This window comes from Garra rufa, chromosome 9, assembly GCF_049309525.1.
Source record: "Garra rufa chromosome 9, GarRuf1.0, whole genome shotgun sequence".
Lineage (NCBI taxonomy): Eukaryota > Metazoa > Chordata > Actinopteri > Cypriniformes > Cyprinidae > Garra > Garra rufa.
The window spans coordinates 3,803,109-3,825,863 of NC_133369.1; the positions used below are offsets into that span (position 1 = coordinate 3,803,109).

General features: G+C 31.1%; 1 protein-coding gene across 1 annotated transcript in view; it reads left to right on the plus strand.

Moving 5' to 3' along the window:
- Window positions 1–22,755, plus strand: part of LOC141342482 (myomesin-3-like) — an 86,776-nt gene that overhangs the window by 44,485 nt on the left and 19,536 nt on the right. Inside the window, exons 16-23 of the mRNA XM_073846939.1 lie at window positions 3,862–4,045; window positions 4,328–4,502; window positions 5,482–5,603; window positions 10,434–10,621; window positions 15,246–15,372; window positions 19,213–19,394; window positions 21,891–22,005; window positions 22,091–22,247. Of these exons, the coding sequence (XP_073703040.1) occupies window positions 3,862–4,045; window positions 4,328–4,502; window positions 5,482–5,603; window positions 10,434–10,621; window positions 15,246–15,372; window positions 19,213–19,394; window positions 21,891–22,005; window positions 22,091–22,247 (1,250 nt within the window). The remainder of the gene's footprint in view (window positions 1–3,861; window positions 4,046–4,327; window positions 4,503–5,481; window positions 5,604–10,433; window positions 10,622–15,245; window positions 15,373–19,212; window positions 19,395–21,890; window positions 22,006–22,090; window positions 22,248–22,755) is intronic.

Genomic DNA, 22,755 nt, shown 5'->3' on the forward strand with positions numbered 1-22,755 from the left:
TACGGAGCAAATGAAATGACCCGACAGGCTTAACACAGAAAGCATTTTAAAAGTTTAGCTCCTCGGTTTCCGATGTTCATGGCCTCCAGCGCTCCAAAAGGTCAGGATCCTTCTTGGTTTCTGAGGGCAGTTTGAAAGTTTCAGATCATCTGTTCGTGACTCATAGTGTGAAAGTGCTTGGAGTGATTCGTTCACAGAGCAGAGGTCGTCTTATCGTCCAATATGAGGCACAAAAAAGAGCTCCAGCCGCTCGCTGACTCTGTAATGAGCAGGAGAAAAGCGCACACTGCCACAGGACATGCACTTTATTGGACTTTTTAAAAGAACCACCATAATAAAACTGTCTAGTTCATCGGGATCATCTGAAATTGTGGGGGCAGAAATACATATATATATATATATATATATATGAAAAAGATTTAAATTCGTATTTACCACCGGGCACGTTTTTTTATAGAGGATATTGCAGTGCTTTATCTTCATGGAGACTTGCTACTTCATCCAAGCGTAATTTGTAGTTAAAAAATAAAATTATACACTTGCGCTTAAAAGTTTGGAATCAGTAAGACTTAACTCTCTTATTCTCATCTAGTCTGCATTTATTTAGTCAAGAATGTAGAAAATAAACTGTGATATTGCAAAATGTTATTATAATATAAAATAATGTTTTTTATTTTAATATACTTTCAAATATAATTTATTACTGTTATGCAAAGCTGCTGTTACTCAAGTCTTAAAAGTCACATGATCTTTCAGAAATCATTCTAATATACTGATTTAATATTTATTTTTTGGAGCCTGTGATTCTATTTTGTCAGGATTCTTTTAAGAGTAACAAGTTAAAAAGAACAGCTTTTATTTAAAATATAAATCTTTTTTAAACAATGTAAATCTATGCTATCGCTTTTGATCAATTTAACACATCCTTGCTGAATAAAAGTAATAATTTCTTATAAAAAAAGGAAGAATAAAATGTACTGACCCCAAACTTTTGAACTGTAGTGTATATTGTGAGAAAACTTTTCTGTTTTAAATAAATGCTGTTCTTTTTAACATTTTATTAAACAAAGAATCCTGAAAAAATATATAAATCACAGGTTTCACAGGTTTTTTTACTATAAAATTGCACTTGCATAAATTATGTAAACAAAAAAAATATATAGAACAAAATAATTTTTTTTTAATTTGTATCTAATTTTTTGTCTATTTTTTGTCATTTTATTAATTTAATGAAAATAATTTTTGCTATTTTATTTTTTTACTATAAAATTGCACTTGCATAAATTATGTATACAAAAAAAAATATATAAAACAAAATAATTTTATTTTTAATTTGTATCTAATTTTTTGTCTATTTTTATGTCATTTTATTAATTTAATGAAAATAATGTTTGCTGTTTTATTGTTTTCTATAAAATTGCACTTGCATAATTTATGTATACAAAAAAAGTAATAAATAAAACAAAAGAATTTTATTTTTTAATAATTGTATCTAATTTTTTGTCTATTTTTTATGTCATTTTATTAATTTAATGAAAATAATGTTTGCTGTTTTATTTTTTTCTATAAAATTGCACTTGCATAATTTATGTATACAAAAAAAGTAATAAATAAAACAAAAGAATTTTATTTTTTAATAATTGTATCTAATTTTTTGTCTATTTATGTAATTTTATTAATTTAATGAAACTAATTTTTGCAATTAAATTTTTTTTTACTATAAAATTGCGCTTGCATAAATTATGTATACAAAAAAGTAATATATAGAACAAGAGAATTTTATTTTTTAATAATTGTATCTAATTTTTAGTCTGTATTTTTTATGTAATTTTATTAATTTAACGAAACTAATTTTAGCAGTTTTATTTTTTTAACTATAAAATTGCACTTGCATAAATTATGTATACAAAAAAATATATAGAACAAAAAATATGCAGAAAATTTGAAGGCACACACATATTAGCAAAAACCTTTTTCTATCTGATTTCTGGTCTGTATATTTTTTATGCAATTTTATTTTTTAACTACAATTTGCAGAAAGTATGTAAACCACAACTCCAGATTTATAGTTTAGAAATAAAATGACATAAAAAAAAAATATACAAGTCAGAAATGACCCAGAAATAGGTTTAATTCAATGAACACACATATAGGCAAAATGTTTAGCTTGAATGTACTGTAAGTTGATTTCGATAAATAATAAATTACAATTCATTACAGTTTTTCTCAATTGCTTAAACACATTTCTTGAAATTATGCCTCTTATTTGCGAAACTCTAAACACAAATCCACAACTCCTAACTCATTTCCCCAAACTTCCTATATTGAGGTCAAAATGAAGCTCTCCACTCAAAACAATTCAATCTTGCTGAAAAACCAAACTTTGCTCTCAGACATGACACACAAATCCTCAAAAACAAACACACTACAACACAGTTTTACACACTGATGAGATAAATTCAAAACAATACAACAAAAACAATACAAATAAAAAACTTTTCACATGATGAACACAACAAATCTATTCCTTTGCAAGTGTTTTATTCCTTAATTTAATGTACTGTAGAGTACAGTACAAAACAGCAAAAAACAACAAAATAATTATTCTGCCCAGCATCCTGTCTTTGGTCTGGGACAGGCCAAAGAACCTCTTCAGCATCACAGGCTAAATTAGCCCTGGCCAGACAGCAGGGGTCAAATCCTCTTGCATGCCTGATCCAACCCTGGCACTCATCAACTAAAATATATGAGACTGCTTGTCTTCTTGCCCTTGCTCTTCCTCTGTCTCTTCCATGTTGTTGTCGTCATCGTCCTCCTTCTCCTCCTCCTCTTCCTCTTTCACCTCCTACTCTTCCTCTTCAAAATTACATATTACTGTATGTGGGATATTGATTGAAAAAGACTGGATAGGATTCACAGTTACACTTGTACTAGTGGTCTGACAAAAAATAAAAAAATAAAATAAAAGCACACAACATCATTGTGAAACAGAGAAAAAAAAAAAGAAATATGGGCACAAAGGTGAAAATAAAAATAAGAAAGTCCACTGTCAGAATTTGTAACTCCTGTGTTGTCCTCTGTCTATATGCTTTCCAATGGAAGGTTCATGAGATGTACCTTTGATCTATTTCAGAGAACTGCTTTATCATTGGTTGATCTATATTATCTTCATTAGTGAAAGTCAAGATTCACTTGAATAATTCATGGCAAATTTACAAAAAGTCTAATAGAAATGTGTAGAATATATGATTGACAGTTTAGGACAACTAGATAAAAAATTTTGCATTTAGGTAATGATTTATACGATGAGCTAATGACTTGATGTTTTGAGGGGTAAGACTATTGCACAGAGAACTACAGTATATAATACATTTTGAGCAACATGACAATAGCAACTGATAATGTAGGAAACTGCAGACAAATGTATATTTCATTTCTGATCTGAGAAATGCACCAAAGTGACTGAGAAAAACTTTTATCCTTTTATCTCCATCGAAGGTTCTGATTGGTGTGTGCTAAATTTTGTCTCCTAGTGTTTACACTTGGGTAATTGTGTGCTAATTGAGCTCAAACTTCGCAGACTTGAGTGAACAATATTGAATGCTTGTGCTTTCTAAATGACCTCATGGTGTAAGCACTGAGAAATGTAGGGATTTGTGTGTAGAGTTTTGAAGTAACAGTTCACCAAATATAACTCATGTGTCAAAGCTAGGAATACTGTTTATAGTTTAGGGAAATGGGTGTGCTTTTTCAAAAATGGCATTATAGTTTTGAAATTTTAGTTCAAAAGACTGGTTATAGTGTTTTAGCAATTGAGAAAAACTGTAATGTAAAGGTGTCTTTTTTAATTGTGTATTTCAGTCCCTAACAGAGAAGGAGAGCTGGCATCTGGCTAGTATGGATATGACAGTTCTGTCTACGAGATTTGCTGCGTTTGATCAACAGAAGGGAAAGTCATACATTTACCGTGTTCGTTCTGTCAACAAGTACGGCATCAGCGAACCATCTCTTCCCAGCGAACCCGTCTCACTGGGACAACCGCTAGGTGACCATTTTCTTAAAGAAACAGTGCTCATGTCATTTCAAACCTGTATGAATTTCTTTGAGCTTTTGATGTTTTAAAGAATTTTGGTAACCTAACAGTTGACGGTAGCCATTGACTTCCATACTATGAAAAAAAAAAAAACATAGATGTTTGGGACAAGTGGAGGTTGAGTAAATGATAACAGAATTGTCATTTTTGGATGTACTGTCCCTTTAAGCGCACTTCTTTTCAGCGTGTATGTAAAACAATACAGTTAAATGTATTTGTTTTTCTGTCTTTTAGGAGCTCCCGCTAAGCCACACGGCGTCCTGTCCATCCGAGACACCAACACCTCGGTCCTGCTGCAGTGGAAGGAGCCCAAAATAACAGAGGGCATTGTGGGATACTATCTGTACTGCAGTGAGGTTGGAAGTGCACAGTGGAAGACCATCAACAATAAGCCCATCACCAAAACCAGGTCTCTTCTTGCATCCTGTAGATTCCAGAAGCAATTAAAGGAATAATTAATTTATTCATTCTCAGACCATCCAAACTGTAGGTGACTTTTTTTTTCTTCAGTCGAGCAGTAAAGAAGATTTTTAGTTGAAACTTTGCTCCTTGGTGATTCATAAAATGGAAGTCAATGGGTACCGGCACTTTGAGAGTCAAAAAAGCTCATCAGGAAATACAAAATTAAAGGAGAAATTCACTTCCAACAAAAATGTACAGATAAATGACCCCCCCTCTTCAGTCATAAAAAAACGTTTTTTGAGGAATTTTCTCCATATAGTGGACTTCTATGGTGCCCGTGAGATTGAATGTCCAAAATGCAGCTTAAATGCAGCATAAAATGGCCCAAAACGACCCCAGCCAAGGAAGAAGGGTCTTATCTACCGAAACAATCGGTTATTTTCTAAAAAAAAAAAATATATATATATATACTTTTTAACCTCAAATGCTCTTGTCTAGCTTTGGACAAGATGGAATACACAGAGTACACGTAGAGCTAGAAAAGACAAGCGCCTGAGGTTGAAAAGTACATAAATTGTCTTTTTTTTTTTTTTAAAGAACTGATCGTTTTGCTAGATAAGACCCTTAATCCTCGGCTGGGACCGTTTAGAGCCCTTTGAAGCTGCATTTAAACTGCATTTTGGAGGTTCAGACTCGTGGGCACCATGGAAGTCCACTATATGGAGAGAATCCTGAATTTTTTTTCTCAAAAACCATAAGTGCCGGACCCGGTAGCCATTGACTTACATTTTATTTATCACCAAGGACCACGATATTAGCTAAAAACCTTCTTTATTGTCCTACTGAATTAAAAAAGTCACCTACATCTTGAATAGTCTTAGAGTGAGTAAATTAACCGCAGATTTTCGTTTTTTGGTGAACTGTGCCCTTAAGATATGTAAGAGAACCTAATATTCTTACTGAAACTGGTTTCCTTCTTTCCTCAGGTTTACAGTCGACGGCCTGCAGACCAATAAAGAGTATGTATTCCGGGTAAAGTCTGTGGGACTGGCGGGAAACAGTGTCTACTCCGATGAGTCTCCTGCCATTCGAGTCAAATCAGCAATATGTAAGAGTCTGACCCGCCTGTGAACCAGACCAGACACTGCAGGACAGCAGCTTTGAATATGACGCCATCCTGTCTAAAGTGCTGCCTGCTGTCTGCTTGAGCTCGAGAAAACTGTTTATGGTCTCAGTGTGAATTGATCATTCTAGGAATGAGCTTTTGCACGAACCGATACAGCAGGTCAACTATTTTGACTTGAGCCAGAGAGCAACCACCTAAAATACCCTAGCAACCACCCAGAACGCCATAGCAACCAACTAAAATACCCTTGCAACCACCCAAATGCCTTAGCAGCCACCTAGATCGTCCTAGCAACCAAACATACCCCTAGCAATGCCCTTACAACCACCCATACCGCAAGCAAACCACCTACAGTACCAATGGCCTATCAGCCACCCAGAACATCCTAGCAACCACCCATACCCCTAAAAACCACATAACAATGCCCTAACAACCACCCAGAACACCCTAGCTTCCACCTAGCAATGCCATTGCAACTACCTAAAACACCCCAACAACCTCCCATACCCCTAGCAACTTAGCGATGCTATAGCAACCACCCAGAACACCCAAACAACCAGCCATAGTAGCAGAGTCTTAGCAACCACCTGTACTCCTAGCAATTACCTAGCAATGCCCTAGCAACCACCCAGTACACCTTAACAACCACCCAAACACCCTAGCAACCACGCAATGCCCTAGCAATCACTTAGAACATACTAACAACCACCCAAACACCCTAGCAACCACCTGTGCCCCTAGAAACCACCTAGCAATGTCCTAGCGACCACCCAGTACACCCTAGGAACCACCCATACCCCTAGCAACCACTTAGCAATGCCTTTGCAACCACCCACCCTAACAAACACCCTAGCAACCACCCAGAACACCCTAACAACCACCCAAACACCATAACAACCACCCAGAACACCCTAGCTTCCACCTAGCAATGCCATAGCAACCACCTAAAACACCCTAACAACCTCCCATACCCCTAGCAACCACCCAAACACCCTAGCAACCACCCAGTACACCCTATCAACAATCCAGCAATGCCCTAACCACCCAGAACACCCTAGCAACCACCCATACCCCTAGCAACCACCTAGCAATGCCCTAGCAACCACTTAGAGAACCCTAACAACTATCCATATCCCTAGCAATGCCCTAACAACCACACATACCTCAAGCAACGCCCTAGCAACCACCCAGAACGCCCTAGCAACCACCTAAAGTACCATAGCAACCACCCAGATCGCTGTAGCAACCAACTAAAATACCCTTGCAACCACCCAAACGCCTTAGCAACCACCTAGATTGCCCTAGCAACCACCCATACCCCTAGCAACCACCTAGCAATGCCCTAGCAATCACTCAGAACACCCTAACAACCACCCAAACACCCTAGCAACTACCTGTGTCCCTAGAAACCACCTAGCAATGCCCTAGAGACCACCCAGTACACCCTGACTAACACCCTAGCAACCACCCAGAACGCCCTAACAACCACCCAAACACCATAGCAACCACCTGTACCCCTAGCAACCACCTAGCAATGCTCTAGCAACCACCCAGTACACCCTAACAACCACCCAGAGCATCCAAACAACCATCTACAGTTGCAGAGTCCTAGCAACCACCCATATCCCTAGCAACCACCTAACAACAGCCCAGACCACCCTAGCAACCACATGGAAATGTGTAAACAATTTCTCAGAAGGCCGTAGCAACCACATATTCATTTTCTAGAAACCACCCACAACACTGTAACACTGTGTTCAGTAAATGTAAAGGTCTACTTGTGTTTACAGTAGTATTGTGCTGTCAGTGAGGTACAGATGTGGTTATATGGTGAGCTAAGACGAGCACACGCGATGCTGCTGCTCTTTCTCACAGTCGTGACCAAACACAGGCCTGTTACACCAGAGAACGGCTCAGTCCTGACAGTAATAGGCTGTCGTCTGATGCTGCAGCTTTTCTCTTAGTAATAACGGCTGATTCTGAGCGACGCTGATGTGGGTTGAGATCAGGACAGACACTCCGTCTGTTAGCATCCAACACCAGAGAACCTTCAACCACATGTTCCTGAAGATCAAACCCGTGTTTTTTAAATAAATCATCAGATTATCCTCAAAGAAAACGCAGAGGCCCGTTTCCACCACTGAAAAAAAATACAAATTATAATTGACTTTTTCATCTCACAATTCTGACTTTTTTTTCTCAGAATTGTATGATATAAACTTGCAATTCTGACTTGTAAACCCAGAATTGTGAGATATAAAGTCACAGTTCTAAGGAAATAGTCTTTTTCCCCCTCATAATGGGACTTTTTAACTGAAATTGCATTAGAATTAATATTAAAAAAATAGTATTTTAGTGTACTTTTATCTTTAGTTAAATCCCGGTGTGTTTCAGCTCTTTGCAGACGTTGCTCTTCAGTTTTATCCCCACATTTTAAGCAGAATTGAATGCAAATAACATAAAATAAACTAGATTTGAACTTCCTGAAGGAAGTAACTGTATTTGCAAGTCAGCAAGAAAGTTTTAGTCTTTGTTTCTGTGAATGCTGCATTGCCAAATCTGCAGTGTCTGAACAGGGTTTAGTGGTTTGGACTGAAGTAATTGCATAAAGTTTAATGCTCAGAGTAAGAAGTTCAGGGGGAAAAAAAACGTAAAGCAGGATGTTTGAGGAAAATTATCATTGTGCTGTCACAAAAAAAAAATTACACACAAAAGCAGTGTCATTTTTATGCATGCAATTATATGTACGTTTAGAGTTAAAGACTTGCTGACACACTTACATAAATACATTTAATAGAAAATAATTACAACATTGGAACATAAAACCATTCAATGCAATTCCACGTAATATATTTGCTCTGATTTACTTACATGGGCCACAGAAAATTAATATTAAAATATCTAATTTTACCCGGGTTATTATTGTTAGCTAAAATGTTTTTATTGATTGAAATAAACATATATGTTTAATATATTTATTTAATTATTTATAAAATAAATGACAAACTAAAAAGTACAAACTAAATTGCCACAAATTAAACTAAAATGAAAACTGAAAAACTAAAAAAAAATATATAATAGTAATTTAAATGTAATCATTTAAACCTAAAAAGTTTTATTTATTTATTTATTTATTTATTTATTTATTTATAACCAATATAAATAACAAAAGCACAAGCTAAATTAAGAAAAACTGAAGTAAAATTAAAATTAAAACTGGGGAGAAAATACAGTTCTGAAACCAGTATACATTTTAAATTATTTAAATAGTTTCAATTTAATATTTTAAAGCTAAAAGGTTATTTATTTATTTATTTATAAATAAATGACAAAAGCACAAACTAAACTACCAAAAATTTAACGAAAATTAAAATAAAAACTGGAAAAAATACAATACCGAAACCAGGACACATTTTAAATAAGTTAAATTTAAAAGTAATAATTTAAACCTAAAAGGTTTTATATGTTATTTATTTATTTCAATAACAAAAGCACAAACTAAATGATAAAAAAAAAAAACTAAAATTAAAACTGAAAAAAAAAATTTACAACGAAACCAGGATACAATTTAAATAATTTAAATTAAATAATTTAAACGTAAAAGGTTATTTATTTATTTATAATATAAATGACAAAAAAACACAAACTAAATTACCAAAAATCTAACTAAACCAGGATACATTTTAAATAATAAAAATAATTGAAATATAAATCTAATAATTTAAACCTAAAAGATTATTTATTTATTTATAACATAAATGACAAAACTAAATTACCAAAAATGAAACTAAAATTAAAATGAAAACTGAAAAAACACCAAAACCAGGACACATTTTAAATGATTTAAATCATTGAAATGTATTTATTTAAACCTAAAACGTTTTAATTATTTATTTATTTATTTATTTATTTATTTATTTATTTATTTATTATTAATAACAAATATAAATGACAAAAGCTCAAACTAAATGACCAAAAATTTCAACTAAAATTAAAATGAAAACTGAAAAATTAAAATACCGAAAAGAGGACACATTTTAAATACTTTGAATTTATTAATTTAAACCTAAAAAAATATATATATTTATTTAGAACTACTATAAATGACAAAACACAAAAGAAATTACCAAAAATTCAACTAAAATTATAAAAAAAAAAAAAAAAAATGACACAATGCCAAAACCAGGACACATTTTAAATTATTTAAATCATTTAAATTGATTTATTTAAACCTAAAAAGTTTTATTTATTTATTTATTTATTTATTTATTTATTTTATGTATTTATTAGTAACTAATATAAATGACAAAACACAAACTAAATGACCAAAAATACAACTAAAATTACAATTAAAAAAAAAAACAAAAAAAACACTGTCAAAACAGGACACATTTTAATTCATTTAAATCATTTAAATTGATTTATTTAAACCTAAAAAGTTTTATTTATTTATTTATTAATAACTAATATAAATGACAAAAGCACAAACTAAATGACCAAAAATTCAACTAAAATTAAAATTAAAACAGAAATATACAATACCGAAACTATAAACTAAATATTTATGTATTTATTAATAACTATATAATAAATAATAAACTAATAATTAAAAAAAAATAAAAAATCACTTATGAAACCAGAACATCTGGTCATCCTATTAATAATTTAGGTTATTTCAGCTGTAAAACTGGGAGTGAATCAAATAATCACTGATTTGATTCATTAACAATTAATAGCAAACGTGTAGTTGACTTTATTAGTGTAATGCAGCAGCCTGCATGACCTCTGACCTTCCTCTGCCCGTTTCTGCAGATGTTCCATCCCATCCATCAGCCATCACTCTACTGTACTGCTCCGGACGAGAGATGATGATTGGCTGGAGAGCCCCGGCCAATCACGGAGGAGACCCTGTGCGCGGATACTACCTGGACCAGAGGGAGAAATCCCAGAGCATCTGGAGAGAGATCAACATCCAACCTGCTAAAGAAAGACTGTACGAGGTGAGCTGAAAACAACACAATTCCGTGATGGAGTGAGAATAGCCTGCTCATAAATACTGTTTATTGCTCAATATTTCATTGCAAGGAAAAGTTTGACCTGCTCATCTGCCTCCGTCTAACTTTAAATGTGTCACTGAGCAACCGGCGTGTCCATGGAGACTTAATTAAAACTTAAAGCGCTGTTTATTTTTGATTGTTTTCAGTGTGTAATTAGAGCTTCAACATCACGCTAGTGGTTTGATGAAAAAAAAATCGATTGTTAGAGAAGGTGATGTTTAATTTGTGGAGTATGCAGACAGAGGCAGGTCTGGTGCAGGATTTAATTATTAAACTTGTGACATTGTCAGATGATTATTGGTTGTTTAAAACAGGAATTTTAAGTATGATAATGAACAAAACTGTGCACAAATGCGGTGCGAATTAGTTTCGTTTTTTAAATAAATAAAATCACAAATTCTTTGACAAAATGTTCTTTTTTTTTTAGATGGTTGTTAGTTAGTTTGAAAACTGAAAAAATGCGATACTTAAACCAGGATACATTTTAAATAATCTAAATGTAATAATTTAAACTTAAAAGTTTATTTATTTATTTGTTTGTTTATAGCTAATATAAATCACAAAACACAAACTAAATTACTGAAAATTAAACTGAAATTAAAATAAAAACTGGAAAAAAAATTCAATACTGAAACAAGGATACATTTTTTAACATTTTAAACATTTAAATTTAATTGTAATAATTTAAATCTAAAATGTTATTTATTTATAACTAATATAAAACACAAACTAATGTGAACTAAAATGAAAGTAAAGTTAAATTAAAGTCAAATAGTTTTAATTTTTTTAATTTGTTATTATTACAATTATTACAATTAAATTTTTAAATAGTTATCAAAAAAATTAAATGTAAATAATTGATACATTTATTTAAATACATTAGTGTAGTTTTCATTTATTTTCTAATTGTTATGTTTATTTTAAGTATTACATTTTTTGCTGTTATTTTATTTATATTTTAGTTATAATTGTTAAATTGGTATTAAGTTCAATTTATATGGAATTTAAAATGGAATATTTAAAAAATATTTAATTAAATTTATTTATTTAAATATGGTCAATATAGTTTTAATTTATTAAAATTATTGTTACTCTTATTTTATTTATATTTTAGTTATAATCTGTTCAAAAATAAATGTGAGTAATTTTATTTATTTAAATATATCAGTATAGTTTGTTATTGTTATTATTTTTACTTTAGTGGTTTCAATTATTATTACTGTTATTTTAGTTACATTTATATACAATTTACTAAGCATATCGTATGTATTATTAGTATGAATTTGTTTGAATTTTTTATTTATTTTTTACTTTTTTTATTCTCTTATTTTCAGTCATTTCAGTTTTAGTCATTGCGCGTTATGTACCTTTGTCATTTTTAATAGTTTTAGTGCTATTTTATATTTCTTTTTAGCTTTTTTATTTTTTTATTTAATTATTTTTTATCTTGAGATTATTTCAAAATAACCTCTAAAATAACAAAAAATTAAAATTAAAAAACAAAATTAAAAAATACAAAAACTTTTTTTAAATCCTGTAATTTTCTGTTAAAAAGAAAAAAAAAGAAAATATAAAAATGAAAGCAAATTTATTTATTTGTTTTCAGCTTGGAACTTATTGCAGTTTATTCATATGAATAAAAAAATTTAAACTAAGAATTAATTACAAGAAATAGGGAACAAAAAATTACAAATTAAGTAAAAAAAATGTAATCCTGTTATTCTGTTTTAAAAATTTCTGTTTATAAAAAAAAAACAGAAAATATAAAAATGAAAGCAAATTAAAAATATTAATAAATACTGTAATAAATATCTCAGTGATACTAAAATAACCCTATAATAATAGTATTCCTAGCCTCAATAAACACCAATAATGAATCTAAAGCAAAAGAGAGCATATAATAGTCATTTTGACCTCTTGGTGAACAAACAGCATTTTCTGAGGGTTTTCTCTGTCCTTTGATGAAACAGAACATGTTTCATGAGTTTTCCTGAGTGCACAGCGCCCTCTGGTGGATTAAAATCAGCCCCATGTCTCTTTCTATTAACATGCCCTCTGAAAAATAGAGGGTTGTTTTGCACTATTTGCTCACAGGACGCCACATAGTACATTATGTCAATTACAAAACATTGATCTTGGAGGGCACTGTGGTCGTAGCATGAAGCCCATGTTAATGGTTTCCGTCGCTCATTGAGGAGTCAGAGACACACGCCGCCTGCCCAGATCAATTACAGACGGCACAAACACACAGCACCCTACATTACAGTCCAGTCGCTGCTTTCACGTCTGCCATCTAGTGGCCGCTTTATGTGGCCTGGTCTCGACGCTCCAGAGATTTGAGCTCCCAGATAAGCCTCTGATTTGATAAGAGGATTCAAGAAACAGTTAATCATGAGTCTAAAGGCCCAAGAAGGCCGTTTTCCTAAATCCAATCCCAATTACTTGTGACTAGGTGGCCACTGGCGCTGATCTTTGCTTCTCATCACAGAAATGGGCTTAAAGTAATGTTTATCGGATAAGTAGCTCTCAGGCCTAATGGTTCTTGATATAGACGTCAGCCGGCGGATCAATACACTGAAGATAAAGGCTTTTCTGGGTAGGTAACTAAAACTATAATAAAATAAAATTAGTTTAGACTAAAATTTATTTTAATTATAAATGAAAACTAAAAAACTAAAAATAAACCGTTAAAATTTTTTGTGTTACTTTAATAAAGTAAATATGAATTGAAATTGAAGTGCTAAAATAGTATAACTAAATATAATTAAAATTAAAAAATAAAAACTATGTCAATATTTTTTTTTAAATGACAAAAACACAATAATTACTAAAGCTTTAACTAAAATAGAAATGCAAAGGCTAAATATAAAAATAAAAACTAATTCAAAATTTGAATAAGTAGTAAAATGGTACAATTATTGAATAACATTCTTGTTACTCAAATCAGATAAAATAAATAAAATGAGCAATTACATAAACTACATGAACTTTAAAAAAAAAAAGCTAATAAGAATGAAAAAATTGCAAAAAGCTTTAACTATAGAATTAAATATAGAATTAAAAATAATAATAATAATAATAAATGGAAGTACTGAAATGGCTCTAAACTAAAAATGAAATAAAAATTAATACAAACTATATAAACTAAAATTTAAAAAAAAACTAAGGATATAAAAAACAGGAGCATCAGTCATCGATTTTGTTAGTCAAATAAAATAAATATTAACTGAAATTTAAAAAAAGCTAACAAAAATTAAGTACTAAAAAATCTGTAAAACTGAAAAAAAAAATGACTATCAATATTTATACACACACACACACACACATATATATATATATATATATATATATATATATATATATATATATATATATAAAAGCTAATAAGTATTACAAAAACAGCAAAACTTCTGTAGCTTTAACTAAAATTAATAATAATAATAAATATAAAAATAAAATGTTATTTCAAAATAAATAAATACTAAAATGGTAAAATTATACTGTTTCTGGGTTAAAAAAATGTAAGTACTAAAATAGCTATAACTAAAAGTGAAATAAAAATTAATACAAACTACATAAAAATTTTACAAAAATTAAGAAAACAACAAAATTACTAAATAAATACTAAAATAGTAAAAATTATACTGTTTCTTGGTTAAAAATGCATCTGATTCACCGGACTTTGCAGATTTCCACCAAAAAAAAGAGTGCCAGTCATCATTTTTGATGCTCAAATAAAATAAATGTGAACTGAAATTTAAGAAGAAAAAAAAACCAGAATATTAAAGCACTTAAATAGTAGCTAAACAAAAATTAATTAAAAAAAAACTATACTGAAATTTTAAAAAAGCTAATAAAACACAACAAAATATAAAAATAAAACTAATAAAATTATTAATAAATAATATAGCTGACATTCAAAGACGAAGTTACATATAAAAAACTATATTGAAAAAATCTAAATACAAAATAAAACAAATTAAGGTACAAACATAACACACTAAAAGTGAAATAAAAAACTATATTGAAATACAAAAACAAATTAAATACAAAATAAACAAATTAAAGTGCTAAAATAACACATAAAAGTGAAATAAACTATATTGACAAAATTGGTAAAAACAAATTTAACTAAAATGAAAATAAAAACAAATTTGAATTAAATATAAAATAAACACTAAATATTAAAAACTGTACAAAATAAATACTAAAACAGTAAAATCACACAGTTCCTGGGTTAAAATGCATCTGAATTGAAGGACTGGACAGATTTCACACACAATTGGAGCGTCAGTCATCCGCAAAGTTATTCTCCGTCTCTTGTGTTTTAGTTCATTAAATATTTTGAGTTATTTTGAAGATGCTTTCAGCTTCCATTAGAAGTGTAATCCTCTCCTCTGTGCTTTTAAACACATTTTGCATTTAAATGAACACTTAAAAACAGATTCGATTTCTGCTTGTTTTTACAGATATTCTTTATTATGTTTCTGTGTGGGATTTTAGGTTTCTCTTCCGTCCTTTCTAACACATACACTTATTTTCCATTATTTGTTGGTTGTGTTTTTAGGTGACAGGCCTTCAGGAAGGACATTTTTACCAGTTCAGAGTTTTTGCGGCAAATATTGTTGGATTGGGCAACGCTTCTGAACCTAGCGAATTGTTTTTGTGCGAGCGTTGGACGATGCCTGAGCCTGGTAAGATCATACATGATCAGGAATATCATCTACATGAACTTGCAAAGAAGCAAGTTACTGTATATTACCAAATGACAATTATTTCACATTTCTATGCAGATTTATTGCATATTAATAACCCACGATATGATGTTCACTTCAAAAGAAAATTAAAAGAGTGATTTTATGTCCATAGAAAGCACATTGAATGTAAGTAAAGTGTCTACTTTTAAGGTTTCAAATAAGTTTTTGGAGAATAAAATGTCAAAATTTGGTTGTAATAATGTTACACTGTCGTTCAGTGTAACAACATGTAAACAACATTCTTATTCTGACTATAAAGGAATAAGGGAGCATATTAAATGTTAAATATAACATTTTATTGTTAATTTATTAAAATGAATTCATTAAAAATGAATTAACACTATATTGACATTTTTAAAATGCTAGTAAGATTGACGAAAACACAAAGTTACTAAAACTAATTGAAATTAAAATGCAAAATATAAAAATAAAAACTTAAAATATAAACAAAAAAAATGCAGAAAATTAAAGACAACATAAGGGAACAATTAAAGTACTAAAATAACACACTAAACAAAAATATAAAAATAAAGCAATATAAGCAAATTTTAAATATTATATAATAATATTAGATATAAACTAAATACTAGAATCTGTATAAAATAAATGCTAAAATAGTAAAATTGCACTGTTCCTGGGTTAAAAATGCATTTGATTCACAAAATTTAACAGATTTCCACCAAAAAAAGGAGCTTCAGTCATCATTTTAGTTACTCAAATAAAATAAATGTGATCTGCGTGGAAAACTATTCTTATTGCACCTACTTGAACTTTCAAGTCACTGTATATTACCAAATGACAATTATATTATAAAGAATAAGGGAGCATATTAAATTTTATTGCATTTTAAATGAGTAAAAAATTCTTACTGACAAATGTGCAAAACCTAGGATAGTGGAAAATTTTACAAATGTAGAATTACAACTATTTTGTATTTGGGGTGAAAGTAATTCGGCTTTTAATATCAGAAATTGATTTTTGTTGTAAATATGCCTGACAAGATTGTTTCTCTGGATGAAATTAGGGAAAAATGTTTTTTGCTCAGAAAAACAAAAACAAAATGCTATGTGCGCTCCTCGGTCACTTCTGACCGGAACATTTTACATTTAGATTTTTTAAAAATCACAGCTTCATCGGAATGATATGAAACTTGGTGACTTTTATGGCACTGGGAATGTGAACACAGAAAAAAAATTACGACATGATTCGAAAAGGCTAAGTGGGCGTAAAAAAAATAGTTACACTCATGCTCTTCGGTCAGAAATGACCGACCATAGGAAATGAATGGGAAAAAGACAAAAACACAGCAATTCAGAGATTAACTGTGTGCACAATCGACAAATCAGACACAAAACTTAAAAAAAAGTACACAGCAGTGAAGGGATGATACTATAAAACATCAGGAGTGTGATTTAGACACATCCAGTCACACACAGACGCGCGCACACACACACACTTATACACACACACATCAATAAAACTACTGTGTCTGTAATAGAGCAAACGTTTGAGAATATGTGAAATCCATTCAATAATTCAGTCATAATGCAGAAAAAGCTCACAGCAGTGAAGTGGTGACACTCTAAAACATCAAGACTGAAAAATAAACACACACACGCACACACACACACACACACACACACACACACACACACACACACACATACAAACACACATCTATAAACTGCTGTCTGTAACAAAGCAAAGTTTTAGGAGTATGTCAAATGAATTCAATAATTCAGTAATAATGCAGAAAAAAGCTCAGAGCAGTGGGCAAAGCTGACACACACTGGAAATTAATTTGAAATCTGCAGTAAACAGTGATGAGAAGCAAGCACTGCCTCTTGGGTTTGTCAGTGCAGTGCCGTTTAGGATTGACTATAATCATAATGCAAAAATTAATTTGAAATCATTATTTATAAGAAGAAAATATCTAAAACTTCACAAAAAGTACTCTTTGAGAATGTCTGAATATATTTTAAAGTCCATTGCTTATTATATAAGTAAGCAATTGTGTCTAAAACAAATTGGGAATTCACTAGCATCTCTATTGATGTCTATACAGGCCTCTAGTGGTTACACTGTGAAATTGCTTATTTTTCTTTCTGTGCTCCCACCAGGTGGTGCTAATCTGTCTTCAAAAAATTGATTTGGAAGGCCTATACTCTATTTTAAAGGGTTATGAAACCCCAGGCAACTTTTTCTGAGATTTAAGCAGAAGTGTTTGTGTTGCACATCATAGAAAGCAACGTTGGCATCTGCTAATATTAATTGTTAGAGATAACTGGTTAATTTTGAGCTTTTTTGCGCTATTTTCATCTTCCGGGTTTAAAATCTACATTGTCCTGACGTCAGCTTTTGTGACGTGGCGATGGACTATAGTACATCGATGACGCGTCGGTGTCTCATAAATATTCATGCCGCTGCGTGTTCTTATCCTATGCGAAGTCGATTCGCTTAATTATTCACGACAGCGCGTGCTGATTTGCTGTGGCAGGTGCTTCAGTCTCAGTCTATGAGATCGCCCAGAGCCGTTTGTTTCTCTATGGCTCTGAGATCGCTTACATTAACTGAGAGGAACATTCATGAGTGAGAGTCCGGCACACGCGATTCATTCACAAAGTAAGTGTAAGCGGTTTTTCTTTGACGCAACCCATCAAAAGGCTTATATAAACGCGCCAAAATAAGCCTTAACAGTTATTAGTGGTTCAACAGTGTGTTCATATATAGGTTTTCAATGCATAGTGCAAAAGAATGCACATTTATTTGTGTTTTAAACTCGTGGGGAGCGAAATGAAACTGTCTGAACCCAAAGTTGTCTGTGTGGTCTCTCTCCCTGATCTCCCCTCTACTCCACGCAGCGCTGTGAGCGCGCCACGCCCACTTCTGCAGCATTTTTCAAAACTGTGGTGAGAGTAGCCAGTGCTGAAACAGGGGGGTTTCGTAACCCTTTAATCTGAAATACTGCATTCATTGAAAAATAATTTTTAAAAATTAGGATTTTTATTTTTTTATATATTTTCAGTGGAAAAAATAGATCATAATTATTGCATAAATAATCATTAGTACCATAAAATTCTCTAAAATTACAAAGGAAAAAAGAAAAAATATTATGGAACAAAAATATATTAGATTGGTTTTACTGAAGAAAAAAAAAAGTTACGTTTCAGGTGTCCGATCACTTTTGACCGTGAGGAGCATGAGTGTGACTCCCAAATGAGGAGCGCACAAGGGTTAAATTAAACAAATCTTTTTAATATTTTTTGGGGAAAAATAACAACACTTTAAAGCAGTATTTGCACTTTTTTATCATAGAAAAAATAGATTAGATTTTTTTTACTCATCTTTTGTAGAAGTTTCTCAAACCTAGACAATATCTGGCATAGACTAACATGCTGTAGTTGTTGCATTAATCTTCAATGTGTTTATGTTCTTTATATTTAATGGCTTAATCGTTAGAATGTGTTTCACTAGACTGTGTCTTTCTGACACAGAGATACAGAATTTAAAAATCAATAAAAGTAGTTTTTCTCCCATAGTGCTGGTTCACTTTTTTTGCCATTTCTGAGGGTTATTTCACTGACAGCGCATTCATTTAACTAGAAAGAGTTGAGACGGCAGTATATTTCTCCTTGCTTATCATGCCTTGTTGTGGACTAGATGACTTATTTCTTTAATTTTATAGTTTCTATGTTTGAGAAAATAATCACAGCTCATAGATAGAGTGTGAATGTGTGATTGGATTATTGTATGAATGTGTTGATTCATGTCTTGCAGGTTGTCCGTATGATCTGGAGTTTAGAGAAGTGAGGCGGAACTCACTGGTGCTGCTGTGGGCGGAGCCTATATACAAGGGCCAATCAGAGATCAGCGGGTATATAGTGGAGATCAGTGAGGGGGCGGAGTCTGAGGATTGGACACCTGTGACAAGTGAGCCGGTGACGGAAACTCACTTTAAGGTGCGTTTAGCTTGGGTTTTGATTGCAAAATACTAAATTTAGTAATGTGTGTTGAATGGCAATCTAATTCTGTATCCTTAATTTCAAATTTTGCATCAGGAATCCAATTTAAGTTAAGTCACTTTAGCTAAAAGGGTAATTTATTTTTACTTTTTTCTTTATCCAGTTGATTAATCACTGTGTGTTAAGTTGTTTTGTATTACAAGTTTTCTGAAATGTCATGTTTAAATATAGAAATTAGGCATCATCCAATTAAATATGCAATCATTTGCATAAATTTCCAAAATATAAATATGAACACTGGATGAAGCCAGGTTCAAAATATTAAAATATTAAAATTATTATTCAGTTTTTTTCTTTTACACATTGAATTAAAGTAAAATTTATTATAATATTATATACATTTATTATTTATTATAAGTAGTATAAAATAATATTTTCAATATAATACAATTAACTTTTATTTGCAACTTAAAAAAAAATAAAAATACTACAGCCAGCCAGTTTTGATCAGTTTTTTCTCCACTTTAGCAGCACTTACACCAAACTTTACAGGTTTATTCCTATGTATATTTTAATAGATTTTACAGTAGGGTTTGTTTATATATCATTTTGGACCAGATTTACATAACATTGTATATAAATGTTATATACTGGATAAATGTTCTATAAATCTGGTGCAAAATTATTTATGAACAAATCCCTCTGTAAAATACTTTAAAATAAATCACAATTAGTTATAGAGAAATGCCAAATGGAATTTTTAAGTAGAATAAAATAATAGTTTCCTGTTAAAAAAATAAATACTGTCAACAGCCAGATAAAAAAACATTAATTTTAACCAGTTTTGATCAGTTTTTTCCCCACTTCGGCAGCACTTACACACACCAAACTTTACAGTTTTATTTCTATGTATATGTTAAAGGATTTTACTGTAGGGTTTGTTTATATATGTGACCCTGGACCACAAAACCAGTCTTAAGTCGCTGGGGTATGTTTGTAGCAATAGCCAAAAATACATTGCATGGGTCAAAATTATTGATTTTTCTTTTATGCCAAAAATCATTAGGAAATTAAGTAAAGATCACGTTCCATGAAGATTTTTTGTAAAATTCCTACTGTAAATGTATCAAAATGTAATTTTTGATTAGTAATATGCATTGTTAAGAACCTAATTTGGACAACTTTAAAGGTGATTTTCTCAGGATTTTGATTTTTTTGCACCCTCAGATTCCAGATTTTCAAATAGATGTATCTCAGCCAAATATTGTCCTATCTTAACAAACCATACATCAATAGAAAGCTTATTTACTGAGCTTTCATATTATATATACATCTCAGTTTTGTAAAATTTAACCTTATGACTGGTTTTGTGGTCCAGGGTCACATATAGTTTTGGACCAGATTTGCATAACATTTTATATAAATGTTATATACTGGATAAATGTTATAAAACTCTGGTCCAAAATTATTTATGAACAAACCCCTCTTTTAAATACTTCAAAATAAATCACAATTAGTTATAGAGAAACGCCAATGTATATGTGACCCTGGACCACAAAACCAGTCTTAAGTCGCTGGGGTATATTTGTAGCAATAGCCAAAAATACATTGTATGGGTCAAAATTATAGATTTTTCTTTTATGCCAAAAATCATTAGGAAATTAAGTAAAGATCATGTTACATTAAGATTTTTTGTAAAATTCCTACTGTAAACCTATCAAAATGTAATTTTTGATTAGTAATATGCATTGTTAAGAACTTAATTTGGACAACTTTAAAGGTGATTTTCTCATTATTTTGATTTTTTTGCACCCTTAGATTCCAGATTTCAAATAGATGTATCTCGGCCAAATATTGTCCTGTCCTAACAAACCATACATCAATAGAAAGCTTATTTATTGAGCTTTCATATGATGTATATATCTCAGTTTTGTAAAATTTAACCTTATGACTGGTTTTGTGGTCCAGGGTCACATATTTGTATGTTAATATATAAATGTTATATAAATCTGGTCCAAAATTATTTATGAACAAACCCCACTGTAAAATACTAATAATATAAATAGGAATAGAACTGTACAATTTAAAAAAGTGATTTTTTTACTCAAAAAATATATTTCATAATTAATGACGAAGAAACACCAAACGAAATTTTGAACCAGAACTCGTAAAAGTACAAAAACACTTATTTACAAATTTATTATTTACAAATTTAAAATATAAGTGCTGCTGAAGTGCAGAATTCTGACTCGTTTTGAGAAATGGCTTTTAAAATTATGTATTGCACAAATAGATAAAAGTGTAATAAAATAAACACTTAAATGTGTATTTGTCTGAAAATAAGACATTTTATGGAAGCAAAATAGCCTAAAATCTCAAAATTGTTCAATGCATGACAAACCTGTGCATGTAATTCACAGTAGTTGCATTTGCATCTCATCCCACTTTAGCTTTCAAAGAGCATTGACCTGTTTCTGGATGATTGTTGATTAGGTTTCAGGTCTGCAAGCAGGTCAGACGTACCGCCTCCGTGTGTCTGCCGTTAACGCCGCCGGAGTCGGCATGTCTTCGGTGGCGTCTGAGCCGGTGGAAGCGCAGACTAAAGCAGGTCAGCTGCCTGTAAATCTGCATAATGATTTCACACTCATTTTATAGAGAGACGCTTTTACTCTCTGTCCCACGTTTGCCACCAGGAACCAAAGAGATTGAGATCGGAGTGGATAATGACGGCTTCATCTTCCTGAGCTTTGAAGCTCCTGAAGGCACAGATAAAGACGTCTTTAAGTGGAGTAAGAACTACGGGAAAGCGATTGAAGCCGGGCGAGCCCGATTGGAGAACAAAAACAACAGGTCTTTAGTCACAATATGAGCACAACTCTGACACTTTTGGACCTGGAAGTGCATTTCTCATTTATTGTCTCCATAGGGGTTTTCAACTGTTTGTCAGTAATGAGTTTGAAACTTTGTTTTGAAGGAGAAAAGCTTTTGAAATTGTAAAAAAAAAAAAAAAAAAAGTTTTTTTTATTTTTTTTGGAGGAAATTATATTCATGAAGCATTGCAATGAAGTAGTAAAAAACTAATGCTAAAATAATAGACTAACATTTGAGTACAAATATAAAAGCAGTATGTATTATGATATTTAAAAATGTTTAAATTTTATTAAAACATTTATTAAAACAATTTTATTAAATATAAAAAACACCATTAAGTTAATTAAAATATTTAAGTATTTTATTTCCATGAAGCATTGCAATTAAGTTATCAAAACTAATGATGCAATATTGAACTATTAACTTAATGAGTACAAATATAAAAACTGAATATATTTTTAATATTTAAATTTATCACTGTGAAGCA